Source organism: Anticarsia gemmatalis, chromosome 26, assembly GCF_050436995.1.
Source record: "Anticarsia gemmatalis isolate Benzon Research Colony breed Stoneville strain chromosome 26, ilAntGemm2 primary, whole genome shotgun sequence".
NCBI lineage: Eukaryota > Metazoa > Arthropoda > Insecta > Lepidoptera > Erebidae > Anticarsia > Anticarsia gemmatalis.
Window position 1 is genome coordinate 7,767,820 of NC_134770.1, and position 19,347 is coordinate 7,787,166.

At 33.4% G+C, this 19,347-nt stretch overlaps 1 protein-coding gene across 2 annotated transcripts in view; it reads left to right on the top strand.

The window, feature by feature from the left end:
• Positions 1 to 19,347, top strand: part of sns (nephrin adhesion molecule sticks and stones) — a 279,269-nt gene that overhangs the window by 234,799 nt on the left and 25,123 nt on the right. For both annotated transcript variants that reach the window (XM_076131563.1, XM_076131564.1), the window contains exons 12-14: positions 17,763 to 17,899; positions 18,321 to 18,474; positions 19,042 to 19,179. In XM_076131563.1, coding sequence (XP_075987678.1) covers positions 17,763 to 17,899; positions 18,321 to 18,474; positions 19,042 to 19,179 — 429 coding nt within the window. The remainder of the gene's footprint in view (positions 1 to 17,762; positions 17,900 to 18,320; positions 18,475 to 19,041; positions 19,180 to 19,347) is intronic.

Consider the following 19,347-nt stretch of genomic DNA (forward strand, 5'->3'; position numbering starts at 1 on the left):
GTTCGTATTTGTATTGTATGTTGAAAAGTATGGTTTTCTAGATGGATGTGGTACGAGTAAAAATTTTGACTAGTAAAATCGAACTTAATTGGTTGTTAAGGAATGTAAATAAATACGTGATAATAATCTATTTTAAGCTGAATATTTCTTTATGTTTTGCTTTGTTTTAAAATAAAAACAGTATTCTTTAAAATATTTACTAGATCAAAGTAAAATTGTCATCTTTATGTTTTTACTTCGTAGACATTTTAAAATATGTTGTCTAACATTTATTTCCACCGAAATTATTTTCTAGTTTAACCTAAACAAATTCTAAGAAAAGATCTTTGAAAATGTTACGAAAAACGGTGTTTCAAAAGGCATAGAAATTTCTGGAAATTTTTCACGAAATATTTTTCAGTAGCATTTCATAAGTTTGTAGTTACTTTATTTTTCCAATTACATTTTTGACGGCTTTTCAATTGCAGTGACGTGAGTTTTACGTGATTTTGACTTCGTAAAGGAAGAGTATAATTTGTTGAACAGCTTGAGTAACTGAAATTTGGGCTTAAAAAGTAGATTTGGGAATGTTCAATTACTCATTTTGCGATAGGCCTTTTTTATTATAGGCTTAATGATTTTTTCTCGCAATTCAGTTCACGTGAAAATATATCCCTGGGTGAGAAATGTCCAATGCGTTCAACCACCTTTGAACCAAATTTTATCAAAATCGGCTTAGTAGTTTTTGCGTGAGTGAGTAACAAACACACTTACAGGCTTAAAATATTTGACTGATTATGATTTTTTACGTAAATTTCATTAAACTAGCAACTTTCTTACTTCTTTTTACATACATAATAATATACATAAAACTCTATTCAACTATAAGTAAAACTAAAAAATATGTATACGTATTTTAATAATATTATTTGAACTAAAACATTCATTGGTAGTTTTGAAATGTATTAAGAACTTTGCACCGAACGTGCTCAGAATGAAACACATATTCAGTTTTAAATAAAATACATAATAACTTAGTTCTGTCAATACATAAATTTAATATTAACACATGACTGAAAACTGAGTGAATTCTCAAAATAACTCCGATATTTTGAAGATTTTTTTATATGTTTGCTGTTAAAACTCATGATATTTGGACATCATGTATTTTTTCGTTGAACAATAATATAAAAGTGAATACTAATATAATACTTCGACTACTGTTATTGTTTCCGATTATATATTGACTTTTCTGTTTTATTCACCGAGAAAACGGTTTGTTAATTATTTTTTAAAATACGCTCAAGGTTTTGAAAAAACGTCGAAAGTATATCTGCCAAACAGTAGACAAGATATCTTATTTTTTTTATAGTTGTTCCCAAATCCCATTTCCCATTTTAACGATAAATACCAGCTCAGCTTATTAAAAGTAATATTTAGTAGCCTTTTCGTTTATGTCAGTATGTCAAATTTTATGAAAAGTGTTCATCCAAGAAAAAACACAAGCGCAACTTTTAACCAACATTTTGAAATCCATCTCAAAACTCAACGCTCCGAAAAAATCTGATACGGCCAACTTTAAACCACTAAAAAGAGTTGAACCGAATCCAGCCAGAGCGAGAGGGGGTAATAAATTGTAGTGTGCGAGAAAGGGACAGAAGATACAGTTTAAAAAGCTGTTTAATCCGAGCTAGGGTTTATCGTGTTAGGCTGACGAGGAAAAATACGGCGAATAATGTATTTTGTCTCTAAAGGTACTGTAATGTTTACTCTTTTTTGTTTACACTTTTATTTAACTTATTAACGTGTTTAGTAAATGGTATTATTTGTCTTTATTCTTGTAAATTTGAAGAACTAAAATATAATGTTGCTAAAATTTATTTACTTGCGTGTTTACTTTTTGTCGATTATCTTTAACTTATCTATCGCTTTGACATAATTTATCCAAATCGGTTCATCCATTTTGACAGAAAAGAGTGAGAACCAATATGATAAACACACATTTATAACATAATTATTATACATTTATAGACAAAAATATCTTTGTAAAGTTATCAAACTGAAATGTAAAACCATCTATCATAATACTAGATAATTCATCACTTATCCCATAATTCCATCAAAACAAAATGGCGCTACCACTGCGGATCCCTGCGCAACTCAATGGAACCCGAAAGCCTCCACCATGTGACGTCACGACCGCTTCCGGTTCCGCAAATATTATGATAATTCGTGCCGACCGGACGCAGTCCCCGTTGTTTATATAACGCAATAGTTTTATCATTTTATGTTTAATATTTTGTGTAGTTTTGTTTCTAGGGACTTTTGGTTGGGTAAATATTATGAATTGTGTTTTACAGTAGTTCTTGAACAAAGGAGTTGTAGTATTTTAGATTATTTTAGAGCTACTGGATTTTAGTTGATCTAGGGTCTACATAATCTGATTCCCAGACAGTTTTCCGCTAGATTTATTAAGGAAATATTTACTTTTAAAAAACGAGAAATTTATTTTTCAATTAATGTTAAGTGACTCACAAAGATTCTGAAATCTAACTTACATACATAAACAAATAAAATCCCACCATATTCCCATAAAGGTAGGAAGAAACCAAGGAACGAAAATCTCTTCGTTCAAAATTATTTCATCAAAGCTACATCAAAATGACCCTCACTATACAGAGTGTTTCAAATACACTTATAAATTGCAAACTAGCAAAGCTTGACCACTGTAACGACCACACACAATTCATAAGATCTTAACCAGAAGGATCGTGAGGGTTAACCCTCGACTAAAAATGATTTAAACCCCAATCTTACAAAGCAAGGGGTTGGCCATTCATTACGTGATGTTTGACTTTTTAAATACTTTTTGGTGACCGCGTGGAGTAGTGAAATTTATTTCTTCGTCCTTTCCAAAATTTCCTTTATTTTTTGTACATAGCTCTATTCATTTCCACGGTATTCTCCATTATTTAACTATCTAATAAAAGGTAACATCTCAGAAAACTCCTACTTTGATATTTATGAAAAGTAATATCTCATGAGAACGCCTTTTTTATGTTTGGTACCCCTTTTTTAATATTTGACATTATCATATCCACGGTAGCGCAGAGGTTCACGTGCTCACACGCTTGCCACTACCATTGTATTTAGAGGACATTAGCTCGATTCCCATACAAAACAATTAATTGTTCGGTTCATAAATAGCTGTTTCGGGTCTGATTGTACTTACTGTTTGTTTTTTGTATCTTTGGTAAAGTTCCCGATACAAAAGCTAATTAGTGCGGGAGTTATATTTAAAAATAAAAATTTTCGAAGCTCCTTTGAAGCCTTACGTGATTACTGGACAACTCCCACGGCAAGGCTTGGCAATCTTACTTAGCAAGGGTTGAATACCACAAGTGATGGAGGGTTAACTCAAATCATGGGGTGTAAAACAACCCCCATGGTTTTAAGTATTAATGAATGGGCTTTTTTGGCGCACAGATTGTTGTTTAATAAATTATTTTAGGTGCCGTGATTTCGAGTCAAGTGAAAAGGTTTTTGTGAATATTATATTTTAGTTTAAATTTGGCAATAGAATGTTACGTTATTATAGAGCTCTAAATATGTGCTATTTATTGCATTGAATACTTATAACGTACTCGTTTTCTATCTATACTTTTTATACTAAATATTTTAAATGCAAAAATCTGCTTGACACTTTCCCTGATAAACGTTCGCCGAGCAAAAAGTTATAGACAGGTTTGTTTTAGAAATCGACCCCTAAGATGTATTAATACTGATAAGACGAACAGAAACCCGCAAGATAGCTTGTATTTTGCAAGTAATGCCTATAACTTATAAAATTATAATACATTTTTTTGTTCTATCAGTGCTAATAGCTAATTAACGACATAGTAATAATAATCAAGCTATCAAATAGTCACAGTGTGTTTTCAGTGACACACTTCCATTAATTTAAACCTCAACCCCTATATTTTGAAAGTCTAAGTTAAATCAACAAGTCTATTCTCAAAATAACTGTTTTAGTAAACTAGAACTTACACAAAAGACTTTAATACCCAACCCTTTTGAGGCTAATAAAATAGGCTATTTTGCTAGCCTATTTACAAAGCGTTAGGCTATTTGCATAGGCTAGTTTTGTAGATGAAGGCGAGATGTTATTGTAAGTTTGTCATTAGCATCGTAAGGGTGTTTTGAGGTCAGAGGGTTGATGCCTGAAGGGGTGAACTGTGTAGGGTTGATGTCGTGTGCGTTTTAAAACTACTCTAAGGGCTAGTTTTACAGTTCTTGTGTAAGTGTAAGATAACCTTACTGCTAAATGACTGCCTCACATCACCACGCTGCCATCATTGCGTTGGGAGATCGTGCGTTCGATTCCCACTCGAAACAATTATTTGTGCGATTCACAAATAATAGTTTCGGGTCTGGTTGTACTTTTTGTCCGTTGTGTGTGTATGTTCGTAAAAGTCCCCGCGACACAAGAGCAACTCTTAGTGCGGGAATTGTCTTTTAATAAAAAAAATATATAATGTAAGAGGTACATGGATGAAAACAACTTTTGAAATTCCTTCTCATAAGCTATCTGATAGATTATAGCTCTATAGGTATAGAATTTTATGTATGATCAGACTTTAATAATTTTGAGTCACGGGATATATTATTATCTTGTGATGTATCGCTACGTATCTACGTCTGTGTGGGTATTTTAGGATCAAATTTAGCCCCTTTTGGGTGGGAATTTCCAGAAATCCTCTTTTACCCCCGGTTTCTGAGGCACATTTAACGGTAGTTTATCTATTCAATAGCGTTAAAACTCATAAAAAACGCTATTGAATAGATAAACTACTGTTAAATGTGCCTTAGAAAACGGGGGTTAGTGCTCCTCTTCACTTCCTAAGAAATTTTCATACGAGGTTTCAACTTTCTACGCTCAGTAGTTTCGGCTGTGCGTGATCGAGTCAGTCACTTAGTAACGGAAGAGTTTTATGTGTATTGATCTTAAATTTTTATGTTAATTATATTTCAAGAAACGTGTACTCGTATTACATTTTATCAATTCTTAGAAATACTTAGGCGTTTTTCGACTCAAATTTCTTCCAAATATGGTTAGACTAACCTAATATATCCATTTCAATACATATACAAGTCAAAGAACCGTTATATATTACAAATGTATATAATTTGAATTTCTTGAAGGATACGCGTATATTTGAATAGTTACAGAATTCCATAATGATTCGTAGAAGGTCGTAGCTGTCTTGCTACGCCGTAGGTGGTTCTACGAAACTATCTACGAGACTACTGTTTGTAACTCAGAAATAGTTACAACTTTATTCATTGTCAAATTAATTAACTTTGAGTTTAATTGTTTTATTTTATCGATAAAAAGAGGAAGGGGTTTTTTTATAGTACTACATTTATAGTGTAAGCTTTGAATTCCTGTTGGGGTCGCTTTGTAACAGGAATTTGTATGTTTTAATGCTGCCAAAAATGGAGTTTCAGATTTTGTTCCCGGCTTGGGTAAAGTGCTGTGGGTCTTATTAATAATATAGCATTTGCAATATTTAGCAGTATTTTGATACATCTGTTATTATAAACAGCGAATGGTGATTGTATTATCTGCACCTCTACCTAAACCTTCTGATTTAATGAGTATGACGTTATTAAAATAAATAGTATATTTTCAAAGTCACCAAAAAAATCATACTGTCTTTTCGAGAATGAAACTAAATATTAATAAACCTTCAAATAATACGGTTGGTTAAAATGTATTAACTTATAATGAACAACTAAATGCTACTTCCTTCAAAGTGGAGGTCACAGATTCGGTTCCCGGTATTTCCGTTACTAAATTCACAGTTAACAGACCGGAATTTGGAACTTTGCCCAATAGATGACCCAGTATACCAGCCAAGCGGTTACTCTGCTTACTCTTTTATTTATAAAAGCGTGATGTTATAATAAATCACAAGAAAACTTAAGACTTTTATTTTTATATTATGGTTTCTTAAACTACATTTTGTCTATAACCTTTTCTGAGTGAAAATAGTATAAGTACGGTTTGCTATTTGAAGTTTTAACTACTAGTGTTTCAAATGTTATCAAATTATGTTTGGATGATTCAGCATTTACAGTAATATACTATTCTAAATTCTTTATTTTCGCTATTCAGGAGTTTTCTGCTCTACATTTAAATTTGAAACCTTAAGCCGCGTTTCCCTAAATCGTTGAATGTCGAAAATAGAATTGTAATATATCCTTTTCGAGGATATAAATATCACAATAGAAAAATTCAGCCTTTTGAATACAAACTAAGCAGTGCTTATACTATGGGAATCAAATAACTGATAAACAAACGTACACTAGCTGACCCGCGCAACTTCGCTTGCGACATTAACAGAGAATGGTTGATAATTTTCTTCGTTTTTGTGACATTTTTTACTGGTACTCTGCTCCTATTGTATCGTGATGTTATATAGCCTAAAACCTCCCTCGAAAAATGGTCTATACAACACAAAAAGAATTTTGCAATTCGAACCAGTAGTTCCTGGGATTAGCGCCTTCAAACAAAGAAACAAACTCTTCAGCTTTATAATATTAGTAATAAGGAAGATATTTTAGTGTTTTTTAATCAAAAAATCTTAATCTTCATAAAAATTTCTCTCTTGCTACATGTAACAGGATCTTCACAATACATTTAGCATACGCTACAATGTTTTGAACCGTGTTGTCTATTGAGCGTATGTCTGAGCCCAGTCCGACTTGTTATCTTGTTCACATTAATCATTTCTTAAGGCTGTGGCGTAAGGGAGAGGAGCGGAGTGGAAGATGTTTGGACATCATTCCTGAGAACAGACTTCAAAGATTTTGTAAAAATATTTTTTGTTAAAACTATAACTACACTACAAAAATAACCATGTAGTGTCAAAATTTTGATACTGGGTATGCCAAGTAACTTTTGCAATAAATTCACTCTCAACTCTCAACAGGGTTACTCTCATAACATCAGTGTACCTACGTATAATTTACAGAACTCGCAAAAGGCAAAAAGCAAGACTTAAATTGGTAATCCATCGTTTTTAAGGTTCTTTAAAAACTACCTATTTTAAACACTGATCTCATAAAACCATTTCACCTAGTTTTAAATAAACAACTTTTAAATAAAAAGTCTCGTAAAATCCCATTACAAAACTACTCTCGCTGCAACTAAACAAATGTACCGTGTCACAATAGATTAGTAACGTCGTGATAATCTGACCGTTAGGAAACTAGTTCTGACGTGCTCTCATATATACGTCTACGTGTTATCATTGATTGTGGAGTGTAGTTGCATTTTTGTGTGATAATATGACTATTATCAGGTCAGATAGAAATTGTTTCGCTTGATGTGGGAGCTGGATCTCTGGGTTATATTTGACAAAAATTCTGGTCTGTTTAAACGAAACTCTATAAAAACTTTACAGATATCCAGGTTTTTGTGTTTTACAAAAATACAGGTAGATAAGTATGGCGTATACTTAAGTACATAGTGATAGTATAGGTGTCTAATAAATTAAAGGCTTCTTTCTACAAATAAAAATTCTTTAAATAATTGTGTACGGACTTAATGCATAAAATGACATAATAAACCTCTTTCAAAGCACCATTTTGATAAAGCAGTTTCCCATTCTCATATGAGTAAGGTCCACTATTTAAGCTAGGTGTACTAAGCTACTGAAAAGATCATTATATGAAAAACATGTCTTATTTTCCAATAGTGGTTTATCGCTACCGCTTCTTAAACCACCATACCTTAACTAGGCCAGTGCCAAGGTGACGTTGCAAAAAATCTATTCATTCCCTGTTTGTACAGCCCTGTGATAATACAGGGTGTTCTCTGTAACACAGGCTCAGTATGAGGCATTTGCCTTAGCTGAAACTTCTTTGTGTCTATTTTGCTATTTCATGATCTTTTACAAATTTTTGGATTTGAAGGCATTTGTTTACTTTTTTCTTACGTAGTTTTTATTAAGTACTATTTGAGTTGAAGTTAGTCTCAAGTTTTATAGTTGAGGACTTTTTTTATGCATAACAATATGTTTTGATTGATATTAACGAAAATTATAGCAATGTTTTGCAATACGATATAATATATCACTAATTACATTGATTAATTCATAATAAGGCTGTAAGAATATTAGCAAGTGCCGTTCTTTTGTCTTTTTACCCCATCACATTAAGGCCAAATATATATTTATTTATTTATATTATCAAAAAAAATAGAGGAAACAGTCATCATAATAAACAAACAAAATATTCACGAAAAGTATTCGCATGCAGGCAAAACCACAGGCCAAAAACTAGTATCACATAAAGAGTCTGTAAACATTTCCAGTAACACAAGTTCGCATTCACACATAAAACTCATTTGAAACATAAAAAACACGGTGTTACCATAAAATAAAAATACGTACAGCCAGCACATGTCGAGTGAATAAACACGAAAATGATGGCAACCCCGATACTCGACCAATTAAGCGGTGTGTACAACGGATTTCATTTCAATATTTACTTTTATTTTCTACGTTTGTATGTTTTAATCGAGATTGAATTAGGTGTACTTGGAAATGTGAATTTATAAAGGATTTTTGATACAAATTTGTATGTTATAATTAATAAAATGAGTAGGTATTTCAGTATCAGAAGGACGTAAATAACTTGTTGAAGAAAAAGCAAAAAGATACCTTGTAAAGTTTAAAAATTGAAAACTTCGACCGTTTAACAAAGTACTTAGTTAAAGACATAAACAACTAGCGGCCAGCCCCGGCTTTGCACGGATGAACGTTTCTTATTTCTTGCAATAGCAATAGCCTATATTACTCAGTGATAATGTTAATACAAACGGTGAAAACATTTTTTAAATTGTCCAGTCCTTTTGAGTACATAACTTGCTACAAACATTATATTTATAATATTTTAGTTATACATATAATAAACTTAAAAGATAAAATGAAGAAAACATATAACCAATAATAATTTTCATATCACGTCTCCAATAAAGTCCATTTAAAATAAAACCATCCTGTACCAACCCTTACACATAGGGTTACCACGGTCCGGCACGTTTCGCTCATTAAAGTAATGAGTCTATAGACATCGTGCGAATTAATTGCACAAACTAACAGCAGCCCTGCGAGTGTGGAAATAATTGTTGCAACCCTATTTGCTTCATAATGTACTTTTCAGGTTTTATTCGTGTTACATATGTTTTTGTTGTGAAAATATGAAATAATATTTTCGTTGATTAATTTAATTATGAAATGCTTGAATTAATGTTTTGATATACTTGATGTGGTTATTGTGGCTGGATTGGTGATGTAGGTAAAATAAGCTACTGATCATGGAGATTTGAGTTCGATTTCTGTTTTCGACAAAATGCATTTTATGATTTTCTTAATAGTGGCACGGAGTATGGTAAGGTACCCGGTATATGGTCTTCCCAACTGTTTACGTGAGTGTTTTCCTATACCCTGCTTACACTTTCACTATTACGATAAATTATGTTGTTCTAAAATGGTGCGTATATATGTATGTATATGATTTGAATTTGACTAGTAAGTAGCGTTCTTTAACAGTAGGTGTAATTTTATATATGTATGTACTATTTAAAACAAATAATTATCACTTGCTCTCGATGAAGAAAATCGTGATGAAACCTTGCACTCCTAAAAAATGTTTTATACATTTCTTGACAACATACAAAGTCCACAACCCGCACTTGGCCAGCGTGGTGGACTCAAAGCCTAACCCCTTCCCTGCTTAGGAGGTGACTCTTGCCTAGTACTGAGACAGTTAGGGGTTAAAAAAATCTATTTAAATGTCTAAGCTTTTATTCGTTGATAACATTCAGAATACTGTAAATAAGGTTATTTTAATGTATTTTGAATCTAAAATCTCACGTCAAAATTGAAGAGCATAAAATTATTTAGACATTTTTACAAAATATATTTTTCAATAGGCATTTTCAGGTTTCTAAAAGCGTACCTTAAATGTGATTAGGGTATTTCTATTAGAAAATAACGTCAGACGCAGTCTAGGGTCTACTCTTATTTAAATATCTTGGACATGGCGGGTAAAAATAGAATTTAGTAGGTTTTCAGGCCGTTTATATGTTTACTTACATATTTACTTAAGGTTGCGCTCACCGTTCGGTAATCGATTTGTGGGTTAAGCAACCTCTGGCGCGTCATTCTATAGATGGATGACAGCATAGTGGTATTCGAACAGGGCATCTAAATAAATAAATAAATAAATAAATATAGTGGGACAATTGACACACGGTCATTTGATTCCAAACTAAGCAGAGCTTGTACTATGGTAACCAAATAACTGATAAACATACTTATATACTTCTAAATACATACTTATATAGATAAATTCACAACCAGGCTCAGAACATATACTCGTGCTCATCACACAAAGATATGTCCCGGGTGGGATTCGAACCCACCACACGCGGCGCTACGGTTGTCGCGGCGAGGTGACCGCTTAAACCACTGCGCCAAACGTGCAGTTATCTCCGTGTTTCGAAGGGCACGTAAAATGTTTGTCCCGGTTGTTGTCAATCAAGATAAGCCATGTCAAAGGCGACTTGAACAACTTTGACACTAGGTTGATCACTAACCATATGATGGGAGGAAGAAGAATTTACTTAAGGTATAGTTAGTGGTCTTTGTGTTATAGTTGTTCAAGTTGCTCGGAGTACTTTTATATAGCATGACAATTCATCTTGTGTCGCGGGGACTTTTACAAACATACAAACAACGGACAAAAAGTACAACTAGACCCGAAACAATTTTTTCTGGATCGCACAAATAAATGTTCCGTGTGGGAATCGAACCCACAATCTTGCGACGCAATAGTATCGGCGTGGCAACCTTAACCACTGCACCACGGTGGCAGTCAATTGGTTATTTCACTACATTGGCTCTGGCTTTAAAGCAGATGGTTAGTTACTGACAATTATCAATATTTTCGCTCAAAGTCGGCTATATTGGTAACATAACAATAATACTATAATATATTTTGGAAGATATCTATCAAAATTAACAACATATTACGATCGATCATCTCTGCTTGTCCCCTGGGCATCGTTGTGATACCGCAATGATTAATGGCGGGCTGACAGCTTTGATGCCCGATTGAAGTTGCGAAGGTCTTTTCAAATTGTTGTTATTGTAGGAACATATATATATTCATACTAGCATATAAATAGCTGTATGTTATCTATGCTGAACAGATTGAGATAAATTTTGGTATAGTAGCAGGTTATATTCATGCCCCGATATGCCTAAAATCTGTCTATTACCCTGCACAAATGTATCCAAATTGATCTAGTCATTTTGACGTTAATATAGGATAAATCGATGGACAAACATATATTCACATTTAAATTTAAAATAATAAGTATTAGTTTCTCCCCGCGACTATGTCCGATTGGAAAGATTTTCCAGATTAATAAGAATCCTATATGTTTTATTCAGGTTCAAACTGTGAGCCAAAATGTACCAAAATTCGTTTAGTCATTTTGCATGAAAAGTAACCACGTGCAAACAAACTTTCATTTAATTATAATATTATAGTAGGAAGTTGGTAAGGTTCGTACCAAGTGGCATTATTTGGTCTCTCCCTATGCCTATAGGAAAATCTGTGATTTTATGTACATTAATATGTATATCAGCAAGACAATAATAGTATATATTGTAGATTTAAAGTTCATAATTCCACAATAAGTTTTTCTATCAACTAAACAGTTTATCTACATTATAACTTAAGGCAATTCAACATAACGGTAGAAGCAAGAAGTAGGTAATAACATTCAAGATCATTAATGTTTTTGTTCAACGCGCCGTCATGTCGGGAATGCTGTTTGTTTGTATGTTTCTTGCATTATATATAGATATATACAGTTTATTCTACGTGTGTAAAAGTATTTTTGTCGGACTTGAAAACTATTTTAATTCTTTTGAAGCACGAATTATAAAGTATACACACATATAAAACGCATGAGCGTCCCCTAACGTGTAATAGTACAACTGTATGATTTTTTTCTCGATTATTCATATTGATTTCTTTAATTTTGAATTGGCAAACTTTCCTTATAATACATTGAACCCACTAGGGACAAGCCTTTTCGCTGAAACTACCTATGTTATCAAATGCTAGGTTGCTAATGAACTTATTTTTATAACATTTTACTCACCTTGTTTTGCTTTATCCCACCCGTAAATTAAAGCCAAAACTATAACACCAGAGATAAGTAGAAAAATCACAAAACTCACTACATAACATAGTTTATAACAGTTAAGTATCAAACGACACTTTAGCACACACACACACACACACACACACATTCCATTCCCTCTAATGTGTTGCTATTGTGTGCCACGAGAATACGATCAATACGACTTGAAATGTACGCACTTTTAACATGTAGCTAATGTTTGCTGTCGCTATAGACCTTTTAAATGTAGATTGTAACCTAGATTAGATAGACTATATAGCAGTGTTAAAAGGACTGTTGTGTTATAGTCTCGAGTTTGAATCCAATTTTGGTTAAAAAAACTACAGGCATATATTTTTTTAAACCAAACTTGATCTTGTGTTTTCATAAAAATATCGCCAGTGTATTTTTCTGGATTAAATATATTGCATTTATCAATTTACCAAAGTTTTGCATCAATTGGTTTAGTACTTTAGATATGAAAGCCGAATAACTTTTGTGTCAGGTTGTCAAGGACGACATAGGAACATCATGATGAAACTTTACATGCCTGAGATTTTTTTAACAAAGGTTCTTAGGAATCAAAGTCCCCAACTCACACGGGACCAGCGTGGTGGACTCAAAAACACACTCATTCCGAGAGTATATCTTTGCCCAGCAGTGGGAAATTAAACAGTTTTTATAAACATTCCGTGTCATGAGCAGCACATATAAAATTTAAATGTATCATTACATTAAAAATTCACAACTCAATCCATTTTCTCTGAAATGTATGCTCGCGTTATTTTCACGGGTTGATAGTTTTCCACTTATTTTTGCATTAAAATTCCCTCGAAAATATATACTGAAAGATCAAAGATTTGTTTGTAAATGTCACCTGTATAGAGGTCTTGTTAATACAGTATCGTAAAACAGCTTACGAAGGGAGCGCAAATTAGAAAAGGGAGTTTTTGTACTGTTTAAGTTTTAGGGACGAGTATTTTGGACGGACCCGTGGCGTTTTCTTTAATGATGTTATGGTGAATTATGTTCCTGAGATGGTTTATGGTTGGTTAGTGTTTATGAGTTACATAGTCCATTTGGATTGGTGATAGTTGGTACTTTAAGTGTACCTTTATACGGTACCTCTACAGTTATGTAGTATTCATACTAAGAGTAAAAACAAATCGATCCCGCATTAGAGCAAAATCAAATCTGGTTCGTTTTGACACATTGATTAAAGTTAAGTTGCTAGCGTTACTCAAATACTCAGGCACATTCAAATGATTGATCAATGCTGGTGTTTTCATTATATTTATCTTTTGGCGGCGATATCATGTCAAAGAAAAGGTCTTATTCCTTCTTAATAAAAATAGGACTTTATAACTACTATACACACCAACTTAACCAACATTTTATCTAGTCAAAGTCATGCTTGACGACGCGGTTCCTTCCCAACTTTGTTCCCGTATACTCTCGCTAGGGCTGTCGCATGAATCCTGATTGCTATGGTACGTGCCACGAATAACACGCCGCCGTTATCTGATACCGTAAACGGTTATTTATTGGATAAATCTCTGGTTATTTCGCCCGGTTATGCCTTGACCGGGAGGCTTTTTTGACTCCGTGGAATGAATTACTTGTAGACTTTGTGAGGCAAATTTGTTTTTTTGAATTGTTGATTGGGACTTTTTTTTTATTCTTGACTGTTTAGGCTTTTGTTTAGTTTACTAACGAGTTGAGATATTCTGATTTCGATATAACTTGGTGGATAAGTTATCTTAGTACTTTTGTGTTTTTTTAAGGCTTTGAGACAACGTGTCATATTTGCATATTATGGTTTATTTAACATCTTAATTAAACGAATACAAACATAACTATACGAAAGAACTGCCAATATCCCTGGCCTTAAGATTGAGGCAGCCACCGAGCGTCTAGTAGGTTCAATTCCAACTCACAACAAAAACTTGTCTGATCCAATGTCACTTAAATACATATCTACATACATAATTTCAAATATTTTGCCCATAGGGGTAGGCAGAGACCAAAGAACTCTACTTGGTACGAACTTACAAACTTTCCATGCCTCATTCTCATCCATACATCCAAAGTTACTTATGGATTATGGGTAATCGTTCCGAGTGTTATAATTTGTATCCATTGCTTGTATGTTTGTAAAACTGAAAATAATTTTTCGCTTCAAAAGTTAGCTTTCAAAAATCTTTCATCAAATTTTCTCAAATCTCTTCCAAACTGCATCCCTTCATCCCTTCAAGTCAAACTAATAAACTTCTAAGGGCATAATAACACTGTAACACAAACACGTCCATGTGATCCAATTAGCGACAACCCTAAACTAGGTTGTCGCTACCCATTATTTTAATCACCACTTCGTGACTAGACCCTTCCTTATAATTTATAATTGTAAGGATATGTACGCACTTGCGATTAAACGTAAAGTTTCTTAAGACTTTTCAAGACAAAAACAAAAATTTAATAAGTCAGTGATAACAATTTTAAACCAAAAAATCTACTAATAGCATGTACGACCTGCTTCGAAACGTCAAGCAATCCTTGGTCAATAATTTCGCAAATATATTTATAGATTAAAAAATAAATTATGCACCCAATAAATATAATCATAGCTAGTGTAACCTATGCCAAAACGTCAAGCAATCTAAAGTGCATGCCCGCATAAATTATTTACAATAAGTACTCAATAAAAAAAAAATATGTATGACTTATAAATAAATAATTTCATTTTTTTTTCAAGCAACATAAAATCCATTTTCTTAATATAATGTAAAGCTAAGCATATCTGCATCAAAGAGCTTATAAAATACACGAAAAGCATCTTAAGAACGAAACACAATTTAATTAAAGGCTAGTTTCAACCAAGTTTCATGTCTTGGCCACTGCCAAAACTCTTGGTAGCAAACTCTGGCTATAGAATATTTAGGAGCACGGCAGTGCATAAGCCAAGTTCTACTTAAGACTACTAATTAGTTTTAACTACAAATACGTAGTAATATTACGCTAGTTTGCTTTAATTTTAGATGTTTCGAGCATTATGTAGAGAGAGTATAAGTTTTAAATTTAAATATTACTTCTTGGTACTTTGAAAACATTATGATTTTTTTTCTATTAAAAACTTTATAACACACATACTTTTGTTCCAAATATACTCTGTTGATAGTAGTATTATTAATCTAAGATTTGTACAACTGCCGAGCCACTGAAGTCCCGTAACTGGGCCTGAAATTTCGTTCAGAAATTTAGTTTTAGTTTAAATGATTGCTTTACCACCTAATGACCTCATCAAACTTACTCCTACCATATTATGATATAGTCAAAATTGTGTGTGATGATTTTCAAAAAATAGATTCCGTTTTAAAGTATATTTTTAAATCTGAACCAAATTTTTCACTTAGACACTTACCGACAGAAAGATTCATCAACCCTAATATAAGACACTTCTAACCTCAAAAACTATTCCCGAAATCGTAAAATCGACAAAATTACAAGCTACCGTTACTCAGACAAATCGCATAATCAAGTCGCACAGTCGCACGTGTACTTAAACCACCCCTTGTCATTACACACTGATAATTAATGAACATTTAAGTATATAATTTAGCAAAATGAATGACAAGGCGAAAGAGATCTCCTCTTAATTGTGTTCTGGGTTAAGCTGTCGACTGTTATTTTGATGGGTGGCCATGTAAATTGAGTGGTATTAACGCTTTAGAGTTTGTTATGATAGGGAATTGGATTGTTAATTAGTTTTGTACGCAAAAGATTATGAGACAAACTTTAAAGTGAGAGGAAACAGATGTTTTGTAACAACAAGGACTTATTACCTTATTAACGGTTTTTCATTATTAATGTTTTGATCTAAAAATGTAATAAATACCTACATTAACCTTGAATCCATAGTTTTTCAAGTTTCTGTTCACGACTTTGTGCGGGTGAACAGATTTCCCGGTGTAAAGAGGATCCTATGACATTTCAGGTTATAAACTGTCTACATATGTACCGAAGTTCATCAAAATCCGTCACGCGGTACTTACTTCAAAGAGTAACATATATCATACCTCTATAATCATTAAAATTTCCTCACAAACTTGCTCTTCTAAAATATTAAGAACCTTTTCGTAAACCAAAAATCCTCTAAGCTAGAAAACTAGACTAAAACCTTTTAAAACGTCAAAGGCTTCAAAGTAAGTCGCAATCAATACAAACGCAACACGTGATCAGTCCCTTAAGGGATTACTTCGGATGGATAAGCCGAGGCACCGAGCCGCTCACAATATTGCGCCGCTAATGCGCATCGTATGATCATTATGACAATATTCTATGTTCACTGTAGCTTGTGCTCTAATTGTAGAGATAGTGATGGGAATTGCTTATGTTGTGGAAGACTTTTGAAAGTTGTGAATATACATACAGACATACAGGCAGACAGACAGACATACAGACGGACATACATAAAATCACGCTTTTTCCCTTAGCAGAGACCAAAGAATGCTACTTGATATTGTCCTTACAAACTTCCCTTGCTTCTTTCTCATTCATACATCTTGTCATACAAGAAGTAAAGAAAGAGTATATAATATGTTTCTGAAACCTGCATCAAAAATTTACTGCCTTTGTTTGTCGATAGTATATCCAACTGCTGATCATGAGATGTCGGTTCGTTTTCCAGGGTGGTCAAAAAACCATTGGTCTTTTGTAATGTATGTTAAAATATTTCTCAATAGTAGCCAAGACTCTGGTAATGTGCCCGGTATATAGCAAAAAGCTCGCCCCCTATTACATGGGATAAAAATTGTTGACGAAATGTGGGTGTATTTCATATACCTCAACCTAAACATATAGGTCAAAAATCCTTCTGTGGTAGATCAACATATATCAGAAATTACTCTTTTTATTGAAACTTTTAAGTAGTGAAGTTGCCGCAGACTTTTGTGTAACCAAAATCCAAGTAAAAAAATTGTTGCAGTCATGCAGTACCTCAGATTGCACGTTGGTCCTGAGCCAGATTTTTTGTTATACTGTTCCAACAATTTTTTAGTGTAGTGGAAAAAAGAGTGGATATGTGTATAGTGCCCTCACTTGGTTACTAAAAGAAATCACGGCTAGTTTTAACGACACTGAATTAGGAACTAAAAAAACAAATTCTATAATTTTTTTACGTATTTTGCAAATAATTATTGTAACATATTATTTTAGTATACAAAGGTAGCATCCACGTCGCGTTTGATTTTGGTAAAATGAAATAGTAGATTTAGAGGTTATTTTTCTAAAAAAGCCTGGTCATAAATTAATAGTTGTTATTTTTGAGCTCCTATCCTAAAAGTCAAAAAATATTTTTCATAAAAACTGTGTTTGCTTAGATACATACTTGACTTACCTCATCGTCATCATCATCATCATCATCATCATTGGCCTGTGTCCATCTATTGCAGATGATTCAGGTGACCTACCTATACATACATTAACCTATCATCAACTAACAATAATCTCTTTGTTGCAGACCCGCCGACGGCTCCAATGATCACGGGCTACATCCCTGGTACCACGCTCTCAGCCGGTACGGTACAGAGGCTGTCTTGCATCTCGTCGGGGGGCAACCCGCTCGCTACTCTCACGTGGTTTAAGAATGATAAAAAGGTAAGGCTTTAAATAAGATAGTAATCCCACAAAGTTAAGAGTTAATAATATAGAAGAAAAGTTAAGCATATAGAAGGAAAGAGCATTTGCTAAAATTGCAGTAAAAGGTATCCAGATTTTGTATTTTAGTGTAGTACAAAAGAAAGTAAAAGGAGTTCTCTGAAAGTAAATTTCAATGGTAAACGTATCTTTGTTTAAAAAAAAAAACAAATTGAGCATTAAAATATGTTTTTAAACTTAAAAAAAATACATTTCAAATAAGTAGTCCCATCAAATAACTACTCAAGATTGTTTGTCCTCCCCTAGCGTCTTTTACACACTCCAGATGGTATTTTTAAAGAAGCTCTATTAAATTGACTTTGACCTTCAAAGACCACGCTTCATATCAGTATACCTTTACTCAACTCCTCATTTGTTCCAGATCCATTCAGTCACAAAGCAGACAGAGCGGTCGGTGTCTGCCGAGATCTCGATCCTGACGAACGTGACGGACAATCAGGCGCAGTACCGCTGTGAAGCGACCAACAGTGCGACCGAAATACCGCTGTTTGAAACTGTCACCTTGAATGTTTATTGTGAGTTGAAGGATTTTGAAGTAATAATATATTTTTACCCATTATTCTCACACTTGCATGGGGGGTCCAACCTAAACCAATCAGGCCATCAGTACAATAAGTGATAAAATTTATGTAAGAATTCAATCTGCCGTTAATTTTTTTTTAAACCTGGAGGCTTACTACCGAAGAACTGGCATTCAAACATGCGCTAGTTTGTAATTTAAAAATACGATTTGACAGAAACTCGAATCTGACTCGATCAATTTTAAATTCGATCCTTTTGAGAGTAAGCCACCCTTTCTCAATTTACTTGTTGACTTAAAATCAAGAAAAAAAGCATTCAAATTTGAATTTCCACTTTGATCCAAAGCAGTCAATTCGCTGTTCGAGAAAAAATAAAGTCATAAAACAAAAATACCCCTATTTCCTGTGTCAAAATTTTAAAGGTTTCAAGTCAAGATACCTAAAGTTTCAACTAATACAAAAAAATACCGACGTTTTCATTTAATTTTCCAATATTAAAACCTATATCATCAAAACTTGCAAGTAAAAACCTATTCTTAACTCCTTCATTTTCTCCCCCAGTCGCCCCCGAAGCGGTAAAAGTGCGAGTAGAACCTGAGGAGTTGAAGGTGGGGATTGAAGCCACGTTGTTCTGTGATGCTGCCTCCAGCAACCCTCCCGCGACGCTGTCTTGGTGGAGGGATGGAATTCCAGTACAAGGTAAGTATCATTGCATTTTCGTCTACGTATTGGTTAAACAAATTAGAGAGGTTTTATTTTCATGAAATACTGTTGAATCTCCTTTTTGGGACCAAAACTTGCTCTAGGAACCTGACTGATTTATTGTTTCTTTAAATAATTCTAAAAAGAAGTCATCATATAATTTTT